Source organism: Colletes gigas, unplaced genomic scaffold (genome assembly GCF_013123115.1).
Source record: "Colletes gigas isolate AHSC1104 unplaced genomic scaffold, ASM1312311v1 Colletes_gigas_Sc00004, whole genome shotgun sequence".
Taxonomy (NCBI): domain Eukaryota; kingdom Metazoa; phylum Arthropoda; class Insecta; order Hymenoptera; family Colletidae; genus Colletes; species Colletes gigas.
The window spans coordinates 5,057,673-5,073,560 of record NW_025106633.1 but is presented as its reverse complement, the minus strand read 5'-3'; the positions used below and the strand labels follow the sequence as shown (position 1 = coordinate 5,073,560).

At 40.1% G+C, this 15,888-nt stretch overlaps 1 protein-coding gene across 8 annotated transcripts in view; it reads right to left on the bottom strand.

Annotated features, from left to right (window-relative positions):
* Window positions 1-1,399: 1,399 nt before the first annotated feature.
* LOC122394863 (protein phosphatase PP2A 55 kDa regulatory subunit) overlaps window positions 1,400-15,888 on the bottom strand; it is a 39,538-nt gene continuing 25,049 nt past the window's right edge. For 2 of the 8 annotated variants that reach the window (XM_043392027.1, XM_043392028.1), the window contains exons 2-10: window positions 13,915-14,227; window positions 8,563-8,628; window positions 8,211-8,308; window positions 7,566-7,844; window positions 7,007-7,184; window positions 6,536-6,870; window positions 6,249-6,464; window positions 5,998-6,165; window positions 1,400-5,896 (exon numbers count right to left, since the gene is read on the bottom strand). In XM_043392027.1, the coding sequence (XP_043247962.1) occupies window positions 6,013-6,165; window positions 6,249-6,464; window positions 6,536-6,870; window positions 7,007-7,184; window positions 7,566-7,844; window positions 8,211-8,308; window positions 8,563-8,628; window positions 13,915-13,999 (1,410 nt within the window). In that variant the 5' untranslated portion in view covers window positions 14,000-14,227 and the 3' untranslated portion in view covers window positions 1,400-5,896; window positions 5,998-6,012. Of the gene's footprint in view, window positions 5,920-5,997; window positions 6,166-6,248; window positions 6,465-6,535; window positions 6,871-7,006; window positions 7,185-7,565; window positions 7,845-8,210; window positions 8,309-8,562; window positions 8,629-9,264; window positions 10,018-10,449; window positions 11,199-12,338; window positions 12,529-13,914; window positions 14,228-14,956; window positions 15,071-15,888 lie in introns of those variants that run through there. The other 6 variants (XM_043392029.1, XM_043392025.1, XM_043392024.1 and 3 more) reach the window with 6 other exon arrangements.

Sequence of the window (15,888 nt, the reverse complement as noted above, 5' to 3'; positions counted from 1 at the left end):
TATGGACGACGACTACGTTCAATTAATGATTGCTAAAAACATTCGGCCCGTATCGATCTAATTGACGAGATTTCGAAGAATCGTAATCATGTTAAAAATGATAAAAGGTTTAACGATCAGTGTAATACCGTATCATTAGCAAAAAGACGCTATTGTGCAAAACACGGAACGATAACGTGCAAGCTAGTAACATTGATTCTACAGTTTTAACTTAATCTGTATGATATGCAAGAAACGAGCATGCGATGAAGATATGTATATGTAGTTACATGTTTGTAATTATAGATTCAATATCGGTAATTTTATTATGCAAATTCATAATTTTATTCGTTAATAGTATCATGTACTCTCTATCGTTCGCTCGTAAAAATAAAAGGTGGTGGGACTGTAATAATATTACAATGACAAGGTGAAAGAAGAGGTACGGGTCTGTGGAGACTGAAATAAAATTTCAATTGATTTTGGAAGCATACTCTCAGTCGGAACTAGCTAAAACACGTTACGCTCGACATCGAATGTTTGTTTCAGGCGTGTACACGTTGTACACGGTAGTATTTGTTCGACGATTAAAAATGATGATTCCAATTGTACGTTAAAAGATCACGGAAATTAAAAGATTCATTACAAAGTAGGAACGAAGGATTTAATTATCTTCGACTATACGGAACAGTCGACATTTACATTTTTCTTTTATATAATTAGTTGTACCTGCCTGATGTATTCGATGTCTGAACAACGTGAAACGATATTTCACCCGCGAAAGAAGATAATAAATTAAACGATTATGCCATTGGCCTTCCCCTGTCACTTTACAGGCATGCAACGACACAGACGTGCAGAGTACAGAATATTCATACTGTCATTCGTTCCAAACTAGCTACCATATGTATGTATATGTATATGTATATACATATATATAGTATATATACAGGGTGTTCGGCTACCCTTGTGAAAAATTTTAATGGGAGATTCTAGAGGCCAAAATAAGACGAAAATCAAGAACATCAATTTCTTGACTGAGGCTTCACTAATAAGTTATTAAAAAATTTCAAATCATTCTGGAAAAATTATCTTCGATTGCAGGGGTCAATTATAATAACTTTTGGTGAATAGACCTACCCCCGAAATCCTACGCACTTTCGAGAAAAAAATTCGGGAATGTGTGAAATTTTTCGACAAAATTAAAAAATTTCAAATCGTTCTGGAAAAATTATTTTCGGTTGCGGGGGTCAATTATAATAATTTTTGGTGAATAGACCTACCCTCGAAATCCTACCCACTTTCTAGAAAAAAATTCAGCACGGGCGGAACTTTAAACGTTAATAACTTTTTAACGAAGCCTCCATCAACAAATTAGTATTCTTGATTTTCGTCTTATTTTGGCCTCCAGAATCTCCCATTAAAATTTTTCCCAAGGGTGGCCGAACATCCTGTGTATATATGTATATAAGTGTATGTATATATATATACATATATATGCCCACATATATATGTATAACTTATCTAGATCTCGGCGCAGTGTTCACTCGTTTCTCCGTTAATTAATCGAATCCTTAATGCGCTTACATATGCTATCATAACGCTATATTATAATACAAGTGTCTTTTCATTAGCGATCTCCTTGGAAATTCGCTTCTTGTCTGGTCTTGTTCTCCTGGTATCAATGTTTTACGACGAATCTTATCGACAATTGTACGCGCTCGCAGCTTTTCAACTCGATTCTATCATTATTACTCTTCGTCGTTTTCTTTTGCAAACAGATTGATCGATACCATGAATTTGAATCGCCACTTGTTCACTCGGTAATGCTGACATCTCTTGAGGCACATTATGCGGTACAAAGTAAACTCGAAATAATCTCGAAGAAATTCAGATAGACTGTAAACGAAATCTCTTCGAGACCCGTCCGAGGATCGATCGAAACGATCACGATCAGATGGAATGGTAAAAATGAAAAGCAGGTTCGAAAAATTATTGTTACTCGATTACCGTTGGGGATTTTCGACAGGTTTTGTTTTGCTCATTATTCGTTTATGCTTGTACATCACTCTTCTCGCTATCTAACGCTTTAAATTACATCGTTTCCGTGCAGACATGTAATTTTGATTCACAAAACAAACTAGATCAATCTTCTATCGAGGGGGTTGGATAGAATGTAAAGTAGAGAGTAAAAATGACAATATCTTTACGCATAGACGTTCTATGGCACGATTATCCGCATTTAGACGGTGGACATCATGATCGTTCTTTCTACTTAATTGCGTACATCGGCGAGAAGAAATGAATTCATGTTGTAACGATCGACTTTTACTGTCTTTCGCGTGACGGAAATATATATATGTATATATATATATATATACCACTGATATTACGAAGAAAATCCATGTAAAATTTAACTCGCGAAAGTGTCGCGGATTTTGCTATCGCATTTCTGTTTCCTTTTGTTCCTCACGCAAGACAGGTAAAAAGACTCCTTACGTATTCGCTATAAAAATGCTAAGTATGGACTAATAATACGTATGTGGTATGTTAATAAAAATAGAGCTCCAACATTCGGCTAGTAATAGAATGACGTTTATTATCACAACGAGACAGGTCCTGCGTGCCAAAAGTTCTACTCTGCTCAACGTTCTTCATTTTTTTTTTTTTTTTTTTTTTGTTATTTTCAACTTTTACGTCAATTCGGATTGTCCGATGCACGGATGCAGCGATGATACGACGTCGTAAGGCATTTTTTTTCTAAGTCAGTATGTCTTCCGGAGGAGTTCATCATGCACGGGACATCTCAGTGTTGCCCTTCCACCCCCCTTTCATCCTCCGTATCAAGTAAGAAGATATAAATTGCATTTAAGTGATTTCGTGACTGTCAGTTTCAGTGATTCATATTTTTTTTTTGTCGATAATTTGTCATATTGTAGTTCTCGTATTAGTGATCGATCTCGTCAACAATTAACTTTACGAACGTTCAAAAAAGATCCGACGTGAACCCCGAGCCCTTCGTTGCATACTTCGAGTGCTTTGGAATGCAGAGTGCCCTGTAAGTACAACTAAAAGAAGAGCAAATCTTCGTTAAAAAAAAAAATAAGTTTGAACGTTTTGAAATCATCACGTTTCCGAGTTATTTCTGGACAAAAAAAAGCACTCGGGTGTACCTAAATTATGGAACACCCTGTATAATAACAGCTCCCATGAAACCGCTTCACCGCGTGACAAGTATCGGTTTTATTCCGGCCACTTAACACAATCGTTTTAGTCCGCGATTAATTACATCATCGACATCATGCTGCCTAGCTAACCGAACAGATCAAATGGTCATCGTCGTGACTGAACCTGCATAGCAGTTAACAAAACAACCAAGTAACGCAGAATCCCTATAATAATAATAGCGATAATAATATTACTTATTGTAAAAATAACTCTACATTTTGTTCGAGCACAGAACGAATATCGCGGTTTCAACGCGCCTTAATATCCTTTTTGATAAACGTATTATGATTACAGCTTACATCGATTATGGTTTTGCATTTTTATTCGTGTGTCTTTTCACCCTCTTTCTCCGTGAGTACACAATCGCCTAAATGTCGCGTTACAAAGATACTGAGTAATAAGTCTTGGCTTGGTACTTCATTATTACGTTTCATGCATTGCAGTGAATAAAACGTACAAGTCGGTTTCCTTTTTTTTCCCACACAAATGTGTTAATTACGGGATCGAATACCTTAAGCGATACTCTAGCAGAGATTCAAGTATAGTTCTCGGACGTTAATATATTCTCGCGTGCATAATTTTCGTATGAAACTATAAGACGAGTGAGAGCTGCATCGCAGGAAACGTAATAATAATTATTTGATAATTTTGTTGGCTCTGAAACCTAACGCATAAAATACCTAATTAATTAATTTTTCGATACCTAAAACTTAATATTAAACGTTACATCGTTTTAATAAGAATGTGATCGGTTGGAACTAATCGAAGCGCATAATTTTACATCACGTTTATTTTTGGCGACATAGCAGATCTTTCAGAGAATTTATATGAAATCAAGGACAATTGGCGAGTCCGAGCAAATCTCCTACAATAATCTTTTAATATAGCGGCCATATATATATATTTTTTTTTTTTGTTGTTTTTATAAAACTATATGATTGCTTATGTACCGTTAGGAAATCTCGAAAGTCGATTGTTAGCTTGTATCAAGAATCCTTATTTGTACACGTGAAAATTATTTAGCTCTAATTCTTGATCATGTATAATTCAAGTCACCGATGTTGGGTATTGTGTCGCTAAGACAACTTTCGCTATTGTTTTTCATCGTTAAAAAAATTTCAATTGTATTCACCTTGATCGCGATTGGTAACCCGCGCGTATGTTTCGATCTTATTAGTACATCGAATTTTCGTCCCTATAGGTTTTCGCGAATGTTATAGTTACATTCCGTTAATATACATGTTACACAGCGCATATTTAATTTATATAAACTCTGCAAGCCCAGCTTACCATCGTCAAATGCACTTTTTAAGGTTATCTTTATCTGTGTACGAAATCGTTGCTTATATGTGTAAGTGTATAAGTGTTAATAAGTTATCAATAAGAAATATTAGAAAATCTGTATTCCGTCTATAGTTACCACAGTTTCCGTATATATTTCCTGGCCGAGCAATTTTTCATTAGAAAGCAACAATCGACGAATGGTGCCTCGCACCACCCATGCTGTTTTATTGCTTAAAGTATGCAATGCATAAATATTGAACATTTCCTTCAAGTTTTTGGTAGCTTTGTGGAATTCGATTCATATTTTCACATTTCGACTCGTATCGGCGAATATTTCTTTTCAACTGGCATTCGATAAAAAGATGAAGATTTTTCTTATGAAAATAAAAACAGGAGAATATAGTCCTATCATTTAACCTTACTGTTTTTGTACTAAACGATGACGAACGATTAATTCAAGTAATCGAAAGCTTCGTTTTATCCGTAATGGTAACTGCTGGTACATTTTGATCCATTAATCGCTGTTACTAATAAGTGTGAAAATATTATTTACCCTAAGATCGAAGGAAGAAGTAGTTTTCGATACGAAAAAATTGTAATTTTGAATCGACTATCTACTGAAAATGTAGGCTTTTATTACACGAAATCTTACGAAGAGCAATACTGAAATAAGAATAAAATAGCGACAAGTTATAAATAAATCTCATTGGCACATACGACCATTCCTACTTTTAATTCTGCGCTTGTTAGGCATTTTTTTTAATTTTATTTTATTCTGCAAATAATTTATTAAGTAAGTGTATGTATGTGCTACGCACACGTATCGGGAATACACAAAGTCGCATGTAATAAACTTTTAAATCCTTGCACTTGGTTCAACTGATACACTTTTTTCATGAACATTATTCCGTACTGTAAAAAGATCGCATACGTTAAAAATACATATTTCAATTTGCGCAATAGCGCAATCCCTATAATACAAACGAACCGAAAAAATATTATTATTTGATTAAAAACAGTTAAATAATAACCGCCAACACGAGTCTGTTGATTGGTTGAACTGTACATTTTTCTTCTATCAGTGGGCAATGGTTCCACGTGCAATTTTATTTCAACTAGCGAACTTTAGTAGTCTGGCGATCTATGCATATGCCTCTGCTTGCATGCATTTATATACACATATACGCGCGACAAGGTGTTACGTGCAATTCTGTATGTCTGTGTATACATAGTGTGTATGAATATGCGAGCTGCGTGGACGGCGCTACGTACACCACTTTTCGGTCAGTCAACCATTGACGCGTTAATAGTCGACTTTCGTCAGTGTAATTCAGACACCCTTTATTCCACTGGGACTCTTCAGTTCAACGTGTCCTGCTCACGTCAATATATACCGTTGAATAATCTAAAGTAAAAAAAGACGATGTTCTATCATTTTTTGTCGAGACATACTCATGCAAATATATGCTTTTATTTGAAACTTGATACAATTTCAAATAAACATACTTGCATACAGATGTGCTAGAGTTTGTCTTGGAATAGGAAGAGGTTGTTCGTAGCAGCAACAGCTACTACATTTTCAGATGGATGCCATGCAGTGTGTAGTATCTTCCTATTAAAATCCAGGCAGTCGACGGTAATTTCATCTTTTTTACGTTTACCACCGGTACTGACCTTTTACGTAAAGCATTTATGTAAACATCGACGTACAATTACCTTCTACTTCATTACGTATATTTTAAAATGTTTATACCAACCTTACGCGGTTTTAGAAGTGTTTTTGGTTTGGCAATGTCACGCGCTGCTTCCAGTGTCAAATCACGCTTAGTTGTACGATCAAATACTCTGAAGAAATTATTATACGAGCCCGTCATGATAGCAGAATCATTACCACTCCAACAACATTCAAATTTGTCAAAGATGCAATCATTTTCATACAGTGAACATAATTTTGATCTTAGGTATTCATGTACCTGTAATAATGCCATTAATTAATATATTTCGTTAAATGTAACATAGTTAATTCACAGATCTAGTTACATACAGGGTAACATTCAATAGGTCTGGTTTCCATTTGTAAATCCCACACTTTCACACTGAGGTAGTCTCTACTGATCATATATCTTCCTGAATGACTAAGTTTTACATCGCTTATACTCGAGATTATTTCAGAGAAAAAACTTCTGTTGGTTGGATCTTCCTGTTCTTCAAATAGTTTACTGTGTTGGTCACAAAGCGCGGCAGATCTCATGTCACAAAGTCTAATTGTTCCTTTGCTACTACTATATACCAAAACGTTACATTCTGCTGGATGAAATTCTGCAGCAGTTATAACTTCTGTTAACTCCTCCATGTTAGTTGGCTTAATGTCTACTATATCTGTATACTATGGTTAGGAAAATCAAGTCACTTTTTATTCAAAAATTTATATTCTCGTTTACTGATACTACTTAAGACTTCGAAACCGGGAAAGCGGAAAACAAAGCAAACATCGAACGACGTAGAAAAAGGATACTAAAACTCTGATCTGTGATCTCAAGGTGCCATAGATTAATTCTAAGGTCATCAGCACTGAGGTATGTCTCTTGATCACTGTTGACACTTATACTGTTTATATGATAGGTGTGCGCATTGGCAAATATTCTTCTTGGCGACGCTTCCACCATCAACTCCATTGGTTTTATAGACGGTACCTGAGCGAGCAATTAAATGGCTTGATGCGGAACGTACATACACATTTTAAATATCTTATTTCATATAATGTTTACGAAAGCTATAAATAGTTTGTATTGTCGCAATGTCAATGTCTCATAATGTTATGTGCATATTTGAACTCCTTGACCATATTGCTATTGTAAGCAGTTTTGTTAGAAATACAATAGTATAGAAAGCATTATATTTACATAGCGTTATAGAAAGACGAATGCAGTTTAAAATGAATTTATTTGAATAAATTCAATACATATTAATTCGACCGATTTATTTCGTATTGTCTTATCGCGTACTCAAATTTCAAGTGATTCAAAAGTTATTACACGATATAACACTGTAAACGGTAAGTGCAAACTACTCACCCTTAAGGAAGTGATACAAGCAGGATCACGAATCGAACCATTTTCCTCCTTTGTATTGTAACCCTCTACTCTTTTATCCCGCTCGCTAACTTTCCACAACTTAATTGTTTTGTCATTTGTGGAAAGCAAAAAATGCGCAGGATTTTTTCTTTTTAGCCACCTAATTTTATTAATTTTTTCTTCTATCTCTAGTGATTTCAGGTAATCGAACTCGGGTTCATGACTCTGGAAGGTGCTATATACATTGTATTCACCCCTCCGTGGTATACTGTTTTTACTCTACACAAACAATAACATTTTTTCATTGCAGTTATCAATTTCTTTTATCTAAACTTATCTAGATTAACACGTTTGATTAAAACTACTCAAGAACTACTTGACATAATGTAACTATCTTTTCGATCGTGCTTGATGATTATCTTTAAAAATTTTCTAAAGTAAGAACAATCTTGCATACTGTACAAATAAATCTTCTTTAAAGTAAAAGTTTCTCTTTGTTGAAAGCACATAGGCTATCATATACGAGTAAATATAAATACCAGTAATATATAAAATTTAGTTCATATTCAATTCTGTATGTATATATCGATAATTCATTTTTATGAATTCAATTTAGAAATAAAAATAAAAATCATCATAACTTACAATGGGGTCTCTTTGAAAAATAACAACCCGTCCACCTTTATCTCCTGTTGCAAGAAGATCACCATCGTGGTTAAATTCAACACACGAGATTATATCAGCTGGAACATACAACAAAAATAATTATAATCTTGTACAAAACATACTTTCTAAGAATGAAGAAACAAACAAAATATAAATATACTAAAGATTGGTGATTTAATAAATATTTCAGTTAAATACATGAAAATGTATAAAACATTGTGATAATTGCTTGGTAATTCCATAAAATTAAACCTATATTTCCTATATAGTAAACACAAACTGATAAGATAATACTATCAGTGAATATAAAATGATCATAAATCGACCTCACCTTCAGTGACATCGTCTTCTAATGTTCCTTTCACCTGCGAGAAACACCACTGTATGTCACCATTGCCTGTAACACAAATGCAAAAAATACATTGTTAAATGCAAGAAAAATAAGGTTGAAATTTTTGTGAATCGGGACCAAAGCAAAGTATTAGGAGACATTCGAGTAAACAACCGAAAACTCCAATTCCCAATAAAATATATGTAGTCGCATCTAGAACCAGCTTACGAGTTTCTAACGTGTTTATATACAAACGTTATGTCGTGAAAAGAATCGAAAACTCGTAACGCTAGCCGTTCCAATTACATCATGCGTCTCGAATATGAAACCGACAGATGTACAGTGGTGAAAAAGGACGCGTAGAAGTTTGCTCCAAACTTACGTAGTTTATTGGCTCGATCGAGTGCACGTACGACCGAGCTGAAAATGAGAAAAGCGTCGCGAATCGATAAGGACAACGGGGAAGGAAAAGGACGAAACGTTGAAGAAAAATATCGCCGAGCGTGCACCTGCGAGTCATGATAATATATAAACGTGGGAAGTCGAGAGGCGACGGTGTGACTCGTGGACGGAAAATAAAAAACGTGTTTCACGCGAAATAGTGAACGAAGCAAAGAATTATATTGCGGACGAACGAAAGAGCCAAGGAGGGGAAAGCGAAATGGGAGGAAGAGACGGGAGAAAAGGTAAATGTAAGCCTACTTGAAGTTTCGGCGCAATCCATCGTGCTTCTAGGCCGTCGCCGCCGCCGCCGCCGCTGCCGTCGCCGTGGTCGGCGACGGGCGCATCTGGCCCCGCGCACGGCAAGAATCCAGAGAGTGGGTACGGGTGATTATATTTGAGGATGCGGAATTGACGAAGAGAAGAACGTTGCGTGCACCGCGAGCGCTGCGGATATACCCGTGAACCCGTGATATAGTATCTGGGTCAAGGTTCAGGTTGCCGCGGCGCGGCGAGGCGGCCAGCAGGAGCGACGCACCGTTTGCTTCGCACGGCGTGCGATAGAAATACGACGGCGACGAGACGCGGACCAGACACCCGCCGCTTATCACGCTTACTTACCGGCCATCTCGCACATGAGACACTACGCGACCAGAGAGATCCGCACGCGCGAGCTCACTCCCGGTGCGAGGTCCAATATACCGCCTACTCTATCAGAGATACAACACTCGCGCGCGGCGCGCCACGCCGGCGACCAGAAGCCAGCAAAACCTTCACGATTAATCACGACACTCTCGCCGAACCTTTTACCGTGTCACATATTCGTCCATCTAACCCGCCATTGATCTGAACACGATCACGGACTTTCAATGGCGGAATTCACGAACGCATAACCGCACAACACTACTATGGCGTGACGTCACACCGCAGCCAGGTTTCGCTACCTCCACGGGAACCGCCATCTTGTACGCGAAAACCGATTGCGCGCGAATCACGACGAATGTTGCCGACGATCGCCGACCATTCCACGAACTTCGTAACCCGCAATATTCAAACAGCAACTCCGAACTATTACGATTATGGGAGTTTTCATCGTTTTTATAGGATATTTCTTTATTGATATCTTATAAAATATATCATACTGTCAAATCGAAATGTTTTCTACTGCTTTCTATTGTCCTCTCCCACTGTTTCAACAGAAATTCTCATTTTTTCAGCTAATGAAATCATCGATAGATTTTCGAACTTCTTTAGCGATTTTCAGCAACTAATCTAATGATCTTTATTATGCAGACTTGTGTCGCTACGATTACATTGTATCTCAATTACATCGAAATTCATTTTACATCGTAATTGAATTGCAGCTCACAACGTTGAAGGACCGAGATTAATTTATTTATAATCAATAGACTACCACAGTAAACGCACATTAAAAGGAAAGTTTACCTAGGAGTTCCGTGAGTTTCTCGTGCAGTTCGTCCAGGGAGGAAAACAGCGGCACATCCCTGGACAAGTGTACAAAATTCTTGGTCGAGCGAAAGTCTGCCATCGACCGGTCCATTTTTAGCGAAGCTTAGAACGGCGTTCGGTGCAAAAACAATTAATTGTTCGTCCCTTTTTCGTTTCCTACTCGCGAGAAAAAACCGACGAAATGCGAACGTACACCGGCTCGCGCGTCGTCAAAGTCGAAACGAGTCGCACACTCCGAACGCGTTCAAAAGCGAAAAGTCATTGTTTCGCTTTAGTAGATCTCGTCGATACATTCTCGATACGGTCTCGGCGTCCGGCATGCATTGAATATTAATACGACTTTTCCCCGATGCGGATTGATCATCGAGCATTCTAGGCTCAAACTTTTCCAACGAAACACGAACTCGACGCTCTACTCGAACCCACGAGTATTCAGGTCTTCCATACATTCGCAAAGATTCCGTAAAATTTACATCGACTGTCAATCGACCGTGAATACGTGTCTCCGATTAACTTCTGACCCTTCGCTTCGCCTCGAGAAGTTTGAAAATATTGTCCTATCGTCTATATTATCGGATCTCGTTTTGAATTTGCTTCTTTTCCGATACACCTGCAGAACACCGTAACTCGAAATTTTTGAAACATTATTCACGACTCGACGTGGCTCGTTTTAAATTTAAATTCTAATCACGATGTGGAGTACGCGTCGAAAGAGACGACCGATAGTATCGAACATGATCGAGGCTTGCGACTAGTCTTGAGGACGAGTTTTCAGAACGAAAATTACGCAACCGTATCGATACGGATTCGCTTTACGTACGCACTGTAATTGATTAATTGGCTCTAAACGCAGTCAGCGCAAGGACCGTTCTCTTCCTCGTCGTGTGTCAACAAACGATCGATTTTCATATCACTCGCTCGATCGAACAATTAACTTAGGCTCGAATAGATTAAACAAATAAACGGAGACAAACGGTTGTTTTGCACGGCGCGAACGTTAGCGAATAGAACGACGCACGGGTCTGTCTCGAACTGGTACGAAAGTGTATGAGCTCGACCGACACACGAAACTCGCGTTGTCGAACGCGTTAGAGGCAGCATGTTAATGAGTTTGCTCTAACAAGCGTGCACACGCGGTGCAACGTTTACCTCGGCACGGTATTTGCTATGAGTCAAGTGCGAGTGTGTCCGAAAAGTATAAACGAAAAGGGAAACAAGTAGCAATCACGTGGCCGTTCGGGGTGGAGATTCCTCCTTCTGCTCTCCACTCGACAAAATCCTCGAACAATTCCAATTTAGATACACCGTCGACCAGGGAAAATGTTAACTCAAAGTGTTAACTATTTCGTTATAAATATTAGCCATTGTAGGGAGCAAAAAAGTTCAAAGAATTATTGCAATATAAAACTCATTTTAACGGGAAAACAAGGTCGAACGGGGCATACGCGTGTACAACGTTATCTTATTATTTCTATGTGCAGAATCAGTTGCTGAAGCGGGCCCCACATGCTGCGGGGCACCCTGTACACTGTTTCTCTACCGTAAATAAAGAAATATTTACTTCGACCAGAGAGCAGAAACAGGAAAATTGTAACGCAGCTAACGCTTGTTCGGTTTTGCAGAAAAATTGCTCGAATTCGGTGCGCGTGGTTGGTCCGGGTACACGACGAGTTCTCCTTTAAACTCGCACGCCTCGAATTCTTTCCGCATCCACGGCAAAATCGATCGCACCACACGTGCGTTCCGCATCGTTAAAGTTTCGAACCGTGTTTTTTTATCCGCCAAAAGCGAGTCGAACGACGCGAACGACCGATTGATTCAAAAAACCGTGACCGTGCGTCCGTTTACAAACTTTTTCTACTCACAGGAATAATATTCGTGGCCGTTGTTCGAGTTCTCGTCTTTCGGTTTTGCATCCTCGATCAGGCTCTTAGTTAGTCCGTCAAAGGCAGACCTTCGACATTTGACACGAGTTCGCGAAATCATGTTCGACGACGATCTTCGAGAAACGTTTCTGCCAAACACGATCACCGTCTACGACCGCGGCGACAATTGTTATTGCCGCATGACGTCGATTCCTCGCGAATTTACCAACTGATCGACGAACGTTAGGCCACAAAATTTCGCGGCGATGTGTTCGCGAGCAGAACGATAATAGTGGGGATCAAATTCGATACGCGCCGATCGATTATCGTGAAAATTTTGTACCTGGTCCGACCAACGGAACGGAAAGTTCGCGCGTTCTTGGCGAGATGTCTCTATATCATTGATTTGTTGATTGAAAAATTCGGATTCGATCGATCACGATCTATAGAGGGAAAATTTCCTTTCATACGGATGGATCTAAAGCAAAGAAGTTCCCACAGGCGTGGCTGCATTTTGTTCTTCTAGAGGAATCGAACAGAAATTTAGTATCTATGTGAAAGCTAACAGTTATATTACCGAAGTCGAAGTAAACTGTTAAAAAATAGAAAGTAACGATAGTTTATTATAAAATATAAAATTGCACTCATCCAAAACGAGATCTAGATCATTTGTTGGTGGAGATCTATTTTATCGGAGAAAAATAGGGAAATGATGCATCGTTTATTATCGTAATCGTAGGTACGTTTGTTCTTTGGAATCTTTTGTCCCACGATACAATAAAACTCGCGATATGCTTGATCCCATCGCTGGACGGGAGACGATCAGCCACGATCGATACGGAGACTCGTATTACGAGTAACTTTCGCCCGAGGTACTTGTTACGAAACTTTCACGATACTCCATGCAGTCTTTGCATTTCGAACGCGAGTTCAAGCGTTTAATTTACAATTTATTACGCGTGTCGGCGTGTTTCCGCCTATATTCGCCGAACGCATTAAACGTGGCCCCTGTGGAACGACAACCCGGCTCCGTCTACGGCGCGTAGATGCGGTCGGTTCAAGGCGCAAACAATCTGCGTCACTCGCACGTTCGAGGATCTTTCTGCGTCTTACGTTCCATTAATCGTTAAAGCAAATGTACCGATAACTGACCAGAACAAATAATGTCCCAATCTATTTAAAAGTACTAAGTAATAATACCAAACAATAACTCTGTCCAAGTATCTTAGTACCCTTAAAATCACATCGAGAAGTCTGGTAAAGATTATAACACCGATGTGTAAAGATGTAAACAATTATATCTAGATTGTGCGTTTAATTTTATCTGGTACACTGTACGTAAAAAAGAGTTAAGAATCATTGCCTTGGAACGAAATCCGTTCTACAGGGGAGCGGAATTTTTTTTATCGTGCTCGAGCCACTGTCTTGCCCGGGGGAAAAATTAGTGTTCCCAGTCGTTAAGCATTTCGGGATGCGGAGGGATTAATAAAGCGTGTCGAGACAGAGGAGAAGTGGAAAGTAAAGGGTGGGGGGGAGAAAAGAGACGCGAAAAGAGGAACGAAAAAATAGAACTCACCGGCTCTCTTGTTCACGGCGGTATTGATCATGGAACCGAGCTTGGTGAGGCTGGACTGCCTCATGATGTTGGAAGGGCTCTTCATCCGTTTGGACGGTGGTACCGGAAGCGGGGCGGTCTTGGACCTCGCCAGGATGGCACCGTTCCGACAGTTTCCGTTTGGACTGGAACCGGGGGGCCGCTGGGGCGGAGCCCCCCATAGACCCACCACCCCTGCGTGACGCGTGGTGATATTTCGCGTACTTCAACCCTTTTCCACCTGTTAGCCTCCCGATTGTCTCCGACGTCAGTCTCCACCTTTGACTCGTCGATCCTGCAACCACGAAACGGTCCCGCGATAAGTTGAAAATCATACATTGTATTTTACTCTATGCTTATTATTACTTCTAATTTGCTACGCGCGTTTCCTGGTTTTCGAAAACTTATTTTAGAACTAGGAGAAACTCGTACGATGGACAATCTAGCGGGGAATGCGTGTTTCCATCGCGAAGATTGTCACCGTAATCCAAAGACTTTCCACCTGTTGGACCGGTCCCGGGCGTCTCCGGCGCAAATCCTCTTTGTGTCGCCTCGTGGCATCTCGAGAACCCGGAAGAAAGTTCGCGAGTGCTCGCGCGGAGGCCAGTCTCGCAGTTTCCCTGACTTTTGATCTCTTTTAAGCGCGATATCGCCCGAGTGCAGGGGTGCGCGAGCGTCAAAGCGACCGGTTGAAAGGCGCGCGCGTGAATGCGCTCGCTTTTCGGTATAGGTGTGCACACCCCAGAGACCGTTCGACGTGTAAATGCATAAATATCATCGGGGAACCGAGATAAAGAGGGCAACAGGTGTAACCGGCCGCGATGAGAAAGGGATTAAAAGTGAACGCGAGCGCAAATACGCGGAAGTTGAAAGAACGCGTCGACGCGGGTCGCTGCGCCGAGACGAGGCGTAACAGCTTTTCCCAAAAATGCGAACGGAAAATCGAAAAAGCGTGGGTCTGGTCGGCCTACGTTGCATTGTACCATTTATTTTTGCTTTTCGAAAGCGAAAAAATGTTTCGTACCGAAATGGGATTTCCCGTTGAATACGGCAAAACCAGATTACGGAACGACTAACGACGAAAACACAGCTCGACGTTTTTTTTCCCAAATCCATCTGTGTCAGCGTCCAGCAACTGCTGCGGATGAAATTTTAATTACGAAGCTTTCGTCTCTGTTGAAAACAATTTTGCTTCGTTATGAAATTATTATAGAACGAAATATCGAACGGGTATCTGGAGTTCTACCCATGACATTTTACGCCGGTAATTGCACGTAAGCCGCTAACGAATCCGATGCAAAGGAACGTTCGTTCGATCGGAGAGGTATCGGGGAACGAAGAAACAACAAAACGTTCTACCTGTAACTTCCGACGATCTCGTTAATATACATTTTGCAAATAAAATTCACCTGGTGGGTGGCTCAAAGGCCAGAGAAGAAGTCACCGGGCGCAAAGGGTTGAATTTGAATTTCTCGCTCGGGCAAACCCGTGGAAATCTCGAGATCGATAAGAAATTAAGGGGAAAAAACCCATAAAAATTCCGTTCGCGTTTCGTTCGACCTAGATTGTTTGAATTGACCACGGCGCGAGGCGAGGCGCGTGGGCGTTAAAAGGTACAGCAAAGAGTACGCGGATAAACAGGCGAGCAAGATCTGAAACGCGAATGCAACCTTGCCCGAAAGAACACGAGGAGACGAGCCCGTGCACGTTCGCGAGACCGAGGGCACCGCGTGCAACTGATTAACCGGCCTCGGATAAGCGACGTGTTTCCAACCTCGGCATTATACCGGCGAGATTACTACTACCAACGAGCTCCCTGCGTCACGCGGCCCATTAATTCGACGGAATCGACGGACGCGATCGCACAGCGACCCGGGGTCGACGGAAATTGAAATTCGGTTAACGTCACCCATCGATCCACCTTGCGCCGCGCCCGACGACGCCTCCGTAAACAAA